Raw genomic sequence first — 14,277 nt, forward strand, 5'->3', positions numbered from 1 at the left:
CTGACATGTCTGTGCTTTGTGTCTTCAGGTAATTCCCAGCTGGGGGCCTCGATAGTAGATGCTCTGGACACACTCTATATAATGGGCCTCCATGATGAGTTTAAAGACGGTCAGGAGTGGATCGAAAAGAGCCTGGACTTCAGTGTGGTGAGTGATCACATGCAAATGTGCACAAACATGTAAAGGCCTGCATTACCAGTAGGAATGTGTCTCGTTTTTCATGGTTGAATATAAAGACTTTTAGGCATTCAGTGTAAATTTGTCTTCAGAAGAGATATTAAAGAAGTATCAAGGGTAAAGCATAGAAATGAGAAATATTCCCTTGCTGGCTTGGGATAAGCTGCATATTTTGAGGATGAACCTCTAATTTGCGTTCACCTTGTGTCTGTTGGCACGCGATGGGCTGGTGCCAAATTTACATTTATGGCATTTGGCAGACGCCCTTCTCCAGAGCGACTGATCTCATACCACTCATACAAGCAATTTAGGGATAAGGGTTAAACCTTGCTCAAGGGCCCAGCAGCGACAAATTGGTGGTCCTGGGATTCAAACCCTCAACATTTCAGTCAGTAGTCCAACACCATAACAACCGGTCTACCACTTCCCAGATTCTCACATAGTGGAATTCTTTGTGTGTGAACAGTGTGGGCAGGAAAATTAGTATCTAGTGCTCTGAAGAAGAATCTCTTTATGAGCGCAAATAATAGCAGGAACTGATAAATGTGAGAGAGTTAGGGAATTTAGTCACGCTGGAAAAAGCTCCACAGACTCCATCTATTCCCTCACGTCTGGCAGGTATACCCAATGGTTCTTAAATTGCACTTTTGTCCTTTCCATCTCCCAGTCATTTTTTACCCACACTTTCTTTATTTTTGTATTCCCATACGCATTTTGTACCCTTTATTTTCTCTTTTTTCCATCCCTCTCTCTTTCTCATCTTGCCGAGGGTTATTAAATTAGTTTAGAGCTAATCCAAGAGCACTGGAACGTTGTCTTTTTTGAGGCCTGTGAGATCAGAAAGAAGATTAATCACTGGTTTATGTAATACAGCTTTAGTCAGTATAATAGTAGCAGTGTCGGGCATTATTAGTAGTAATACAGTGAGTATGATAAAAGGTCGGAAGCTCGGAGGCTGGTGCTCACAAAACCTCCACTGCACATGGTTCTCTCTCTGGCTGTGAGTTTTGCCAATTCATTTTCCACTAATTACGGAGTGTGTTTAATGGCTGTGAGGCAGCTGGAAACTCTCACTGTTGGGCTCAATAGCCCTTTGAACCCTACATATTTTGAGCATTTTTCAGTGATTTTATTAATAGGCTTTTGACATTTTACTCACTTGCTCTTACATGCCATATGTTTTAAGAAACGTAAAAAAAAAACAAGATAATTGATATTTGTAGCCCCAACGTAATCACATAGAGCTGATCTGGTCTGTTTAAGTAGTATGCTCATGTTTGCACTAAAAGCGATGTGTCATTAGGGCTGAATGCCACTTTGCCATTTTTTTCTCTCTTTTTGCACAGGTTACAGGCCTGTGATGAGTCATTGTTAGTGTGTTTATTCTAGGTTCTCTGTGAATTTGGGCTCTCTGGTAGCATGGAGGTGATGAATGAGGCTGCGTGCCATCACAATTAATTAATTTGTAAAAATGAACCCAAAAGCTGACTTGGATTTAACAACCCGTATCCGAGTTGATCCTCTTCTCATACACGTTGTCAATAATATAGCCAGAGGAAAAGAAGGGAAAGCAAAGCGACTCAGCTGAAGCATGACCTTGTCATTTTTGTTCCATTAAGAAGCCGTCTCATCTGCCTGAGTATAAGGCTCTGCTCTTCTATTTCAGGAAGCATATGTGGGGTCGTGATGGGATTGTATAAGCAATTTTAGGTTGCAGCTGTGTGTATATGGTTTTACAACATACAACACAAGCTATGTTGTTGATTGTGTTTGTTTGTTTGTGTGTGTGTGGGTCACAGCAGACTGTTAACATGTATGCATGATAACACACACACACCCTTATTCACCCCAGAAAATGCTGTATCTACACCTAAATCTTACCGTAATCTTAACTACGGTTATAAACAGATGATATTGTATTGCTTTCGGTTTGTTAAATAAAAGTTTTACTTCTAAACCTATCTTACTAAAGCTTTTACTCCTATCTTTGTGGGGACCAAAATACTAAAAATATACGTGCACACACACACACACACACACACACACACACACACACACACTTGCAGCTCTTGTATAAAATGGTGATCTATTCTACCATGGTGCTGTATTGGGATTACTACATGACTGAAATATGTAATGTCTTTTGTTCCCCACAGAATGCAGAAGTATCTGTCTTTGAGGTCAATATCCGTTTCATTGGGGGACTGCTTGCTGCATACTACCTCTCTGGACAAGAAGTAAGATATTTTGTGATTTGTTCAAGTGCATAGAAAAATTCACCGGGTTATTTGCTAATGGTTTTGAAATGGAAAAGTGCTGTAAAAGGTGTCACCTAAGGACTCCATGAGTTTGTGGACCTCAAAAAATATTTGCGTGTCTGCCTGTGTGTGTGTGTGTGTATGTCTTACACTATTAGTGCAAAAATACATGTAGTCCATACAAATTCTAATAGTGAACTGGACTGGCCACTGTGCCGTGTTCTTTGGGAAAATAAGCTCCATTCTTGTTAATTAGCCCTTCTTCTTGCTCACTTGCTTATCTTGCTTTAGCATATCTGCTTCCGTGTATTACCATGACCCTTCTGTGTTCATTGTGTAAAGTTTAGCAGTACTGGTTTAATGTACAGTGCCCAAGTGGCACAACTACCTCAGTTGCCATTAACTTGGGTTTGAATTCCAGCAGCACCGTAAGCATGAATAGAGCACTATTGGTTCTGCTCTGGGTGGAAAAAATGGTCTAGTAACTCAAAGATGTTGTATGTCTGCAGGTTCAGGTATATAGTACAGTGTGTTTAGCTGCTCTGTGGTGTTTATAAGCATCAGTCTAGGGAAAATATTCCAGTATTCACATTTCCTCTTATATTTTCCTCCTCTATTTTGTAGTAATAGACTTTACTTTGGCCATTCTCCTACGACCTCTCTCATCAACATGGCATTTCTGCCTGCAGAATCCTGTTTTTTTGTTATAATCACCATTCAGTGTAAACTTTAGAGCTGTCCTGGGATTTTGGATTTTTTCTTAAACACAACAGATTCTGAAATATGCAAACCAGGTCAAAAACAAGGTCAGAAACTCAGCTCATATTATTATTCTTCATTCTAATGTATGTTGTGAGCTTTAACTGAGCATTAACTAATGTTATTTGAAATGATATTATAATATAATATTCTCTCCCACCCATATAACCAAAGTTTGTACTACCATTTGGATTCATTTTTAAGAACATGTGCATCCATTCATTAAATTATATAAAGCAAACGTATAACCAGCTTTTTTTTTTTGGCTCAAAATTAATCAGGTTTTTTTGGGTACGTTTTTAAACATGAGAATGATGTGACTGGCTCAAGTCCTGATCTCAATCCTGTTCAAACTTTTGTGATGTGATGTGAAACAGATTGTTCACTTACAGTACAGCATTCTACAGGTTTTCTCTAGAGAAATGACTCAAAGAACTGTATAATCAGCACAGCAGATTTATCATCAGCTATAAAGTTTCATAGGTTAATAGTTTTCTAATGTCACATTAACTCATGTTTTTTTAGGCATAAACTTTGATTACGGATTATTATATGTATGTGTAGCTTTGTATATCGGCCATTCACTCAGAAATAAAGATCAGGTCAAAAAGGAAATTTCTTCATACCTATAAATGAGAAGTCACACCTTCTTTCCTGTTTAAGAGGTTTTCAAGTGCAAGAAAGGAGTGTCAGAATTCTCTTCCCTTGAGTATCATACACACCTGACCTCCCACGTTTTAACTTGAGGACACAAAGACACATTCCGCTGCAAATGGATGTTAGAAAAATAAAACTTGGTTTTAACGGTTGTTGCCGGTTAGCTAAAAACGCAGCAGGGAAATGGAGATGAAGGTGGAGAATTAAGTGGAAAGTTTAACTGAAAGTGAAGCTCTCGTTCCTGTCCTCACAGCACCGCTGCCTTCACGCTGGCCTTCTGCTGCCAGTCATCCTATTCCCGACCAACCGGTGTCAACATGATGGATTATGTTTACACACGCTTTCCTCTCCCCTGTACATTTTCTTTTGCTCCAGACTTTTCAGTTGTTCTTTAACTTTCTGTTTTTTTGTGTCCTCCCCTTTAGTCTGTGTCTTAGGAGAGCGATGAATGAATGAGAGAAAAATGCAAGACTACAAGTGTTTAGAGATGTGTTGCTGCATTGGGCTTCATAGCTATAATTAACAGCTAAAGTCATTAATTGACTGAAGAAGTCTCTCTTGGCCAGAGAGCTCTCAGTAAACAGGCTCATCCAGCAGCTCTGCACAAGCTGCACGCCTCTGTACTCAGGTACAGCACTCATCAGAGCTGTCACACTAGTGTAGAATTTAGATGAGGGGACCAGTTGTTTTTTTTTTTTCTATGGCCAAGAGCACTTTGATGGTGCTGTCAGCTATGAAAGGAAAATTTTGAAAAGCTGTGTGTGTGTGTGTCTGCACAAAAGTCTTAGGCCAGGAACATGGTGGAACGTCTGTCCTGGTTTTGGGCCGGATTTTTGCCAGCGATGTTGGCGATACTGTCCGATTTGTTAGAATCATGAATGCTGGAATGTACAGACAGGTTTTATTTCATCATGCCATTCCTTCTGTAAACACCTGATTGGGGATGGTATTGTTTTTCAGCATCATAATAATCTCAAGTACAATCATATTTGGAGAGAAAAAGCCTGGGAAGTGCTGAAATAAGCCTTGTATAATATATCAGTTTACTTCAGAAAACTCTAGGAGAGAACCCCAAAAGAGTTCAAGATGTGCTTAGTGCCAAGGGAGATCACACCAAATATAGACTCATGCCTGAAGAAACCATTTTGTTCTGAGATGTTGTGTGTGTGTGCGCATGTATGCCTTTATTTCATGTATTTTCTGTTTGTATCTTAATAAACAGACCAAAAATAAGTATGGATGGTAATTAACACTTTGCTAAAACAAAGTCGGTGGTGAACTCAAACTTTCACACTGTACTTTATATATTAAAAGATGTGTACTTAAAATATGAGATACATTGATGAGATTCTGTATGAGGCATAATTCTTAAATTATGCTACAGATCCATTCAATAATAATAATGATGAGGAACATAATCAAGTGAAATTAGTTTCATCTCCCTCTTCACATGGCAGTTAAAGACAGGTCGTTTACTAACAAGTTTATTTATCAAATAATCAACAAAGCTAGTAGAGTAGAAGAGTGATTATTAAACTTGCCCACTTTCTTAAATATGTGAAGTTAATTATCTACTATTGAATGTCAGTTTGCTTAACTTCAATATGGGATACTTCACACTGTTATCAGGTGACTAATGTTCTGAAAATAATAAGGTTTTCTTTCCTATTTCAAATCAGAGCAGGTGTGACCTGACCTAAAGTGCCACAGTTGAGTTAAAGCAGCTACAGGCAGTGAGAGAAAAGGAAAGAGGGTTCTGTGCATTTGAGCAGAGAGATGGCGAGAAAAAATTAGAGGGAAAAAAAATCTTTAAAAAATTTCCATTTTTCAATAAGGTTGTTTGTAACTGAAGGCATCACGTGCCGTCCGTCCTGACCAACTTTAGAGAAAGGGTACAAAGTATTTCAAGGTTATAAACACTGCCAATGACAGTATGAGGAAACTGTGCTGTGGGTTGACATGCAAGCCAAATGTAGTTGACACCCTGCCTGGATAAACTGGCCACCAACCTGCAAGAGACCTCTGTTTTCTCAATGACACCACTTCTGTTGATGTGCTGATCTTAAAATTGGATTTCTCCAGTTGAGAGCTATGAGGCATTTCATCAGAACACAGTGGTGGTGGTCACAGAGAGACCCAGCCCTTGATGGTCGCTCATCCTTAGCTGTAAGGAGTACCATTACCATTGTGAAGCAATGAGACCTGAAACAAAAAGGCATTCTTAATGGCAGAACTTCTGTAAATGTACCTGCATTATTTAAATGATCTTATTTGCAAAGCACTGCACAAAATCTGAAGACATAGAAATTCTTTTTTTTTCCCCAGCTACCATTAAAAATGTGATTAACTCAGAAAAGTTCATGAGGTGGGAAACAAGAGTTTCTGTGCCATGTTCTGCCTGCTTCATTATGGAAAATATGTGCAAATAATCATCTGCATGAGCAGATATTCTGAGACCTTTGTGTCTAAGTGGGATCAAAGCTATGTCACTGTACTAACATAAAAACCCTGGTGCCAACACAACGTCTGAGCAGAACCGTAGGATTTTCAGTTTCTATGCCTTGCTAAACAAACCTGACATAGAGTAATTACTGTGAGGTCAAAATCATGGTTTATACACAAGAGGACAGTAGTTTGGTTACCTGCGAGGTTTTTATTTTGCCATTGGGATCCAATTATTGCATCTCCTCACAGTTAAGGATCTCCCAGGCTGTGCAGTAGAGGGCAAGCAGAAATCTAATGTCTCATTTTTTTCAAGTATCATTTCTGTTTTATTGTGGTGTTTTTTTTTTTGGTTTTTTTTCGGGGAACATGGCAACATTTACGAGATCTCAATCCACCTAGGTAACCAATTGCAAAGGCTGATCACTATAACATCATACTGCATCTGCTTAACACCTGGGTTACAAACCTTTCAGTGCTGACATTTTGCAGTCATCTGTAGAAGTTAGTTGGCCAAGATTTCTGCATTACAAGGAGTGCGATTTGTGCTTTCCATCATCCCTTAGAAAGAAAGCTCACAATTACATCCCCCTCATTCTCTGTTCCTTGTCAGTCACCAAGTATAGGTTGCTCCATCAACAAAAACGAATCGTGAGATTCCACAGCCATAATGAGTAGATAGGAAAAGCCGGTGACTTGGAAAACAATCTTATGTGTGTTCTTTTCTTTCTAATCCTTTATCATAGCAGCAGTGATCCATAACCTCAACTAGCATGGCATTGCAGTGAGCCCAGCATGTGAGACGAACTCCTATGAATCTATATCAGTCTACACCAATACTTCCTTAGCAGTTTAATTCCTGAGAGAGCATTTTCTAGAATCAAGCTGTCTGTAACTGTTCCAGTGAACAGTGTATGTAATAGGCATTGTGGTTAAATGTCTAGGAAAAGATAGCTAAGAAGATGGACAGGAAACGATCGCTCATAAGCAGTAATAAAAATAAGTAATGTTCTCTGCTTTGATTATATGAGTCTGTACATAATCACAGAAAAGACTCCTAATGCTATGCTTTGCACTAGTAAAGCTGAGAATTCATGACTTCTGTCATATCTTTTAGTATTAAAAAAAAGAAATGAGTATAAAAAATAATATAATAAAAAAAATTTTTTGTTGAAATGCGATAGATCAGTATTTAATGTATGTTTCCTCTCGCTTAGGATAAGAAGAAAAATGCTAAACTACTGTTTATGAACAAGCCAGTTGCCACAACATGTACACCAAGATAATGATTATGTAGTGTGCAAAGCTGCCAGCCTAGCTTTTGTATAGTATTAGTGACTTTGCTGTTGTGGCTTTAAATGAAGCTCTCCCAGGAACACAGCAGCAGCAACCTATATACAGCTCTTACTTAATCTGGCACACCCAGACATCACCTGGTAGAATGATGCCCACAGTGAAGCAATCATATTCAAAGCCCTCATGGGTGTCAGCAGATATTTACTGTCTTACCACTATCTTTGCCTCATAGCCCACACGGTCATAGGATCATACAACCCACATACCAGGCACTGAGCGTTCGGCTTTAACTTTCCTGTCCTCATACTCAATGGTGAAATGCTGTCAGATTGCTCCAGTTTACATGGTGCAAAATGTATTGGATAAGAGGGCTATTCTTACCCACTTTTACTGCTTTTATTTAAGTTTTACTGCTCACTGTCTCTCCTGTGCTCTTGTTCTGTTCATTTGGTAGGTTTTTAAGGTGAAGGCTGTTCAGCTGGCTGAGAAGCTGCTTCCTGCCTTCAACACCCCCACAGGCATCCCTTGGGCCATGGTCAACCTTAAAAGGTACTTCTGCCTTCATTAAGCTTCTTTCTGTGTTTCTCTTTTTTTTTTAACTGACTTACATTTATTTTCCATCCTCCTCTTTCTCTATCTACCCCTGCATCTCTAACTTAGTCACAAAGTCCACAGTGTATAATCTGCGCCTGACCGTCCCTCTGCCTTCCTGGGCCTTCCTCGGAAACTGACAAAGCTTTTGTAAATGAATCGAGTGTTAATCAAACGGGGACTGACAAAGCTTTTGTAAATGAATTGAGTTTTTCAAGGATATTGAGACGACAGACCTTCAAGGTGTGTCTAATTCTGAAGATAAAAGCTTTTTATTTTATTAATCCCTTTCCACCCAGCCACCACTCGGCCTGTCATTATAAACAACTAGTCCGACACAAATGAAAACATGCTGTAGCCAATTAGGATGTGCTGAGAATACTCTGAATATGAATGAGTGAGGAACACAGCAACAGAGGCTTTCTGGATCAATCAAGAATGTAACCGAGAGCTTTTAGATTTTCACACATCTTTATTCAAAGCCAAGTGCTTTATAATCTTTGCAAATAAAATAAAAAAAAATAATACAAATTCTCCATACTAAAACACATCAGTGTCTAAGAATTATATTACACTGAAATGGTGTTAGAGTTGTGTTATGGTTCGTGACGTATTATTAGGGAGGGCACGGTGGCTTGCGGTGGTACGGGGGTTTCCTCAGGGTACTTCGCTTTCCTCCCCAATCCAAAGATTGTGTGTAAATGTGTGTGTAGCGATATAGGCTCTCTACAACCCTGTGTAGGATAGATGGATTATTATTACTTTATTATCATATTAGTAATATTACTGTTATTCTTCTCTTATTAGGTCAGATGGAAACTTGAGCAGATATATAACTTCTTTTGTTCTTCTGTCTCAGTGGTGTGGGACGTAACTGGGGCTGGGCTTCAGCTGGTAGTAGCATCTTGGCTGAGTTTGGAACACTGCACATGGAGTTTGTGCACCTCACGTATCTGACTGGAAATCCTGCCTATTATCAGAAGGTTTGTGGGTTAAAATGCACTTAATGCATAAGTGTTTGTGTAGGTGGTTAATCTTCAAACAACACTTTATGCTTTGCTTATTATATCAGGTGATGCATATCCGGAAGCTGCTGTCTAAAATGGACAGGCCTAATGGGCTCTACCCAAATTACCTGAACCCTCGCACAGGTCGCTGGGGCCAGCGTGAGTAACCTTCACTTCTTAAAGTTCTTGCATTCTTCTGCATAAACAAAATACAAACAAAAGCAAGGATTCACACTTGTATGGCACGTTGTAAGGCTTGTCATTGTCTGAGATGCGGTGGCCTATTCACACTAATCCTATGTTGTGTTTTGCACTCAGACAAGCTCTACTGATAAAATGGCAATGATGACAGCGAACATTTATCTCTGTGGTCATTTACTAGCTCACATTTGTCTTTAAAGTATATGATCAGTCTGTGTTTAGATAATATGACAATATGACTGCAGTATTTTTGAAGGAACAGCTGATATTTGAAGCAGTATGATGTATTCTGTTATTAAAATCCCAATAACAGAAGCTGGTATTTGTGTTAAAATTCTGAAGGCCATCCTTCATTTTAACAGATACAGTATCTAGGTGTACACAGTGTGCGTCTTTGTGCATGTCCAGGTTTATGGATACAAACACTGTACGTAGTAGCATTTCAGTAGTCAAGCTGAGAAAGTGAAATGGGAAAAATGTGAAAGTGAAATCCACTGCAGTGAAGATGAGTGTTTTAATAGGCAACACGTATGTCTGTAACCAACATCTCAAAGAATCTTGAGTACTTAAATACCACAAGCTCGCAAAACTGAAAACATGGGGCTGTATGTTCTCGGTTTAAATGGAAAGAACAAAAATCGATTTTCCTGAAGTTGGATAAATTCCGAAAGCAAGCAGTGTGTGTGAGAACCTGCCCAGAATGGTCTTGGTTGTTCAATGGGCAAATAAAAAAAACAAGTCTGAATAAAATAAACTATGATGGGTTTTTTACAACCCTATCTATCACTGTGGCGGTATATTATAATACACCAGCTGTGTTATAATGATTACCTTGTGAAAAAACATCATGGTATTGTTTAATGTGTTTAAAACATCTCACATCTCACACATTAAGATCGCTGAATGATTGTGACAGTTATGAACACTTTTTTATTTAAATACAACAAGAGATACACATGCATAGCAGGTTGTAAAATAAAACCATTAATACTGCACATTATCCTTCTAAATAGACGTGTTCATCGACTTGTGTATGGCTGTACCTGTTTATAAATGATGCATTTTCTCATACAAATGTATTTTGTCACTAACGGATGCATTTATTGTACATGGCTTGCATCGTTCTATCCCTCGAGGCCTCGTCTCCTACACTGTGACAAAATGTCTGCTTTGTTTTTGTTGTCTGCATCCTATGCATATCCATGTGGCCTTATTAGAACATGTCTTGTTATTTAATAGTAGGAAGATCGAAGTCTTGTGAATTCTGTTTATCATTTCAAAATGGAAATGTGTTCATCATGGTGGAAATCATAGACTAAAAAAAAAATCATACACTCATCCCTTAAAATTCTAGTTGCTGGTGCCAACCATTGAGACTAAAAGCTGAGCATTATTGTGTTAAAAGCTTTTGAACACTTGCAAGTCCTAAATACTAAACACTTGCAAGTCCTGAAAAACCATTACAAACACACACACATACACACACGATATATCATGTTATATTTTACTGCTTGCATATGTCTTGCATCTATGCATCATCTTTCTTCCACTCACTGAATTAGAGGGTCTCTCCCTTTCATATCCTCTCCTTCCACTCCTGCCCTCATGACTCCTCTGGCTGTGTACATTCGTTTCTTATATTCATCTGTAGCAGAGTAGCTACTTTATTCCTGGTCATTGTCATAGTGGGTGAGAGGTGGATATACACCCAGGATGAGATGGTAGTCCATTCCAGGACATTCACCTAAACATCACCAGTCTACCTACCATGCATTTTTTTGGGGGAAATGGGAAGAAACCAAAGAACCCAGAGTAAATAGACATGGGCATGGGAAGAACAATCACAGAATGTTCACACAAACATTACTCAGAATTGAGGAGACCCTGGAGCTGTGCGGCAGAAACTCTACACACTGCACCACCATGTTGGAACTTTTACCATACATGCATGATTTGAATCCAAGCTGTTGCATAAACTAATATCAGAAATAGAGGATAAAACAAAAAGAAGCATCCTTACAGAAAATCCCACGTATTTCTTTGTGTTTTTGTTCAGTTTGTGTGTGTGCGCGTGTGTGTAAATTCTAATTCCTGCCTGTGTCATTATTCTCTTACTACTCATATTTCTATCCTCACTGTCTTATGACTCACCGCACACTGACTTTGTCTTTTTCTCTCTTTGCTCCAATATCTTTTCTCTACATCACCTACATAGAGTACATGAACAACTGGTGGTAATTAGTGTTTGAAAATGTGCGCCATGCTCTTGTTATGGAAATGTGTAATTACCGTGTTTGTGCCTGGGTTTATGTGCCTGCACAGTCGTTAGATTTTGGCGAGTGAGTGTGAGGGAAATGTTAATTCTCCCAAGTGTAGTTTGTGTAAATACTAGGTGTGTTCAACAAGTGGTAAGAGGCCATAAAGTGGGAAAATCCACCTTCACCCATGTGCACACGACAGTCTCAGGAGGAGCATTGCCATCTCCCGGCCATCTGTTTCTTTTCTCCTAAAGTCACCTGTATAACAACCCTCCGCTGCTTGTTCCATGGTATCACAGTATCCTCCACTCACAAATACACACACCAAACTCCCTCCTGCTTATAGAACCTGACATGTAGGCGTTGGGACTTGCTAAAGTTTCCTTCATTCGTCAGTGATTTGCCTGTCACGGTTTTGTCGATCTTATGTCTGCATTCTAGGTATCCTGAGCTTATCATCAATTATAAAGACAACACACAGGAATATTGTGTTTTTTGTAATTCACAAATTATTTCTCCTTTTTAAACATAATTCATAGTTTCTCAATCAAATTATTAGGAGCTAACATTTTCTTTACATGCATCACTGTTCTCTCTTTATCATCAAGCTTCAGTTAGTGTTGTCAATATTTATAGTCATATCTCTGTTCCATGAACATTCCATGAACATGTTACACAGTGTGCGGTGACCTTTCAGAGTGAATAGGTGATTGCTGGAGTCTCTCTGCAAATGAACACAGGCAATAACATGTACATTATTGCATTATTAAAATAAGGGAGTCCATTGAGCCTGAATAAACTTGTACTGGTTGGTGAACAGGAACAAATATTATACATAATTTATAGTATACTCTTGCCTCATAATCTCATACCCATGTCCTAATAAAGCATGTCTGCTGTGTATCGTTCTGGTTTTGGGTTGGGCAAGGCAAGTGACTGTATGTTCATGGATTTCTCATTTCACTGCTCTTTCTAAGCATGTCTATCCCATGAGCCTTACCAGTGTCCCTTGCTCCACTATGTTATTCAGATCACACATCAGTGGGAGGACTCGGCGACAGTTTCTATGAGTATCTATTGAAGGCCTGGCTCATGTCTGATAAAACTGACACAGAGGCTCGCAAAACCTACGATGATGCTATTGAGGTGAAGCCCATTGCCAAAAATAAGCAATGTTAGTGTAGATGCCTCCTCTCCTTGCTCACCCTATTTTGTTCTAAACTACAAGGCTATTGAACGTCACCTCATCCGGAAGTCTAGCAGCGGCCTCACCTTTATCGGCGAGTGGAAGAACGGCCACCTGGAACGCAAGATGGGTCACCTGACATGCTTTGCTGGGGGCATGTTTGCTCTAGGGGCAGATGGGTCACCAGGAGACAAGGCTGGCCACTACCTGCAGCTGGGAGCTGAGATTGCCCATACTTGCCATGAAAGCTACGATCGCACAGGTCAGTAAGGAAGGGATTTGATAGAATCTCAGTTTGCTGCTTGGTAGAGTCAGGATTTAAAGGCAATAGTTTCAGTAATAGGCTCAAGTCTTTTTAAATCTCAATGTGTCCAGTAATGTTGTGGTGTTACTACTTTTTCAGCTAAAGTTGGTTAAACTATTTAATGGAACGAGTAGCAGACCTGTTTGATAAATCGTATATTTTCTTAATGTAAACATTTTCTTGCTGTAACAGACTCAATCAAATGACTAAAAAATAAAATTCATATAAATTCAGACCAGGTCAGATTGTAGCTAAGTGTGTTTGCCTGGTAACACAGATGTTCTGTCAGTCTGTGAATCATGCATGTTGCCTGAGGTTTCATCGCAGCTTAATTTGGATAAACTGGTTCAGCTTTTCCATAACAGGCCTCATAACTGGGTTAAACAGTGTGATCAGTAAAATCTGCTGGAGCCTTTTTCTCTTCTGCTGCTCGGATGATGTGTATTTAGCATTGTGTGCATCTCCAGTTCTGAAGCTTGGTCCAGAGGCCTTCAAGTTTGACAGTGGGCTGGAGGCCGTTGCTGTGAGGCAGAATGAGAAGTATTACATCCTGAGGCCAGAGGTGATTGAGACTTATTGGTACATGTGGAGATTCACGCATGACCCCAAATACAGGCAATGGGGCTGGGAAGCAGCTCAGGTCAGTCCATACTTTCACTTCCTGCTTATATACATACAGACGTGTTCACCTTGCAAGATCAAAGCAAACTGAATAGACCTACCTTCCTCGGTTCAGAAGTCTATTTTTACCCTGATCTTATATTCGTAATGTCTTTCGGGTTCTTGTTTAAGTTATAACCTGCTTTTTGCTCCATTTTAGAAATAGATGTTTGTTTGTCATTTGTCAGCTTTGTTTGGTTAAATAGCATTATGTTTATTTTCTAGACTACTAACACAGTGTCCTGTCGGAGCTGTTTATGTCCTAGCTTCTGCACTCCTACAGCCCTTCACCCCCTAGTCCTCAGTGAAATCAGACTGGTTTAATGTAAGCCATAATTCAAAGAGCTGAGCTGGAATCGTCTGGTGCCATGATGCAAACGATCATACATTAATCACATTAAGAGTGTGCATAAGAGCGGGCTAGACATTAAACTTCTCATAGGTGAAGAAAAATAATTCATTAACATTGTATAGTATGTAA

At 39.3% G+C, this 14,277-nt stretch overlaps 1 protein-coding gene across 2 annotated transcripts in view; it reads left to right on the plus strand.

Annotated features, from left to right (window-relative positions):
- man1a2 (mannosidase, alpha, class 1A, member 2) overlaps positions 1-14,277 on the plus strand; it is a 59,882-nt gene that overhangs the window by 40,657 nt on the left and 4,948 nt on the right. For both annotated transcript variants that reach the window (XM_060876157.1, XM_060876158.1), the window contains 8 exons: positions 29-147; positions 2,334-2,414; positions 8,044-8,138; positions 9,040-9,163; positions 9,253-9,346; positions 12,677-12,792; positions 12,875-13,094; positions 13,604-13,776. In XM_060876157.1, the coding sequence (XP_060732140.1) occupies positions 29-147; positions 2,334-2,414; positions 8,044-8,138; positions 9,040-9,163; positions 9,253-9,346; positions 12,677-12,792; positions 12,875-13,094; positions 13,604-13,776 (1,022 nt within the window). The remainder of the gene's footprint in view (positions 1-28; positions 148-2,333; positions 2,415-8,043; positions 8,139-9,039; positions 9,164-9,252; positions 9,347-12,676; positions 12,793-12,874; positions 13,095-13,603; positions 13,777-14,277) is intronic.

The sequence above is a fragment of the Tachysurus vachellii genome, chromosome 8 (assembly GCF_030014155.1).
Source record: "Tachysurus vachellii isolate PV-2020 chromosome 8, HZAU_Pvac_v1, whole genome shotgun sequence".
NCBI lineage: Eukaryota > Metazoa > Chordata > Actinopteri > Siluriformes > Bagridae > Tachysurus > Tachysurus vachellii.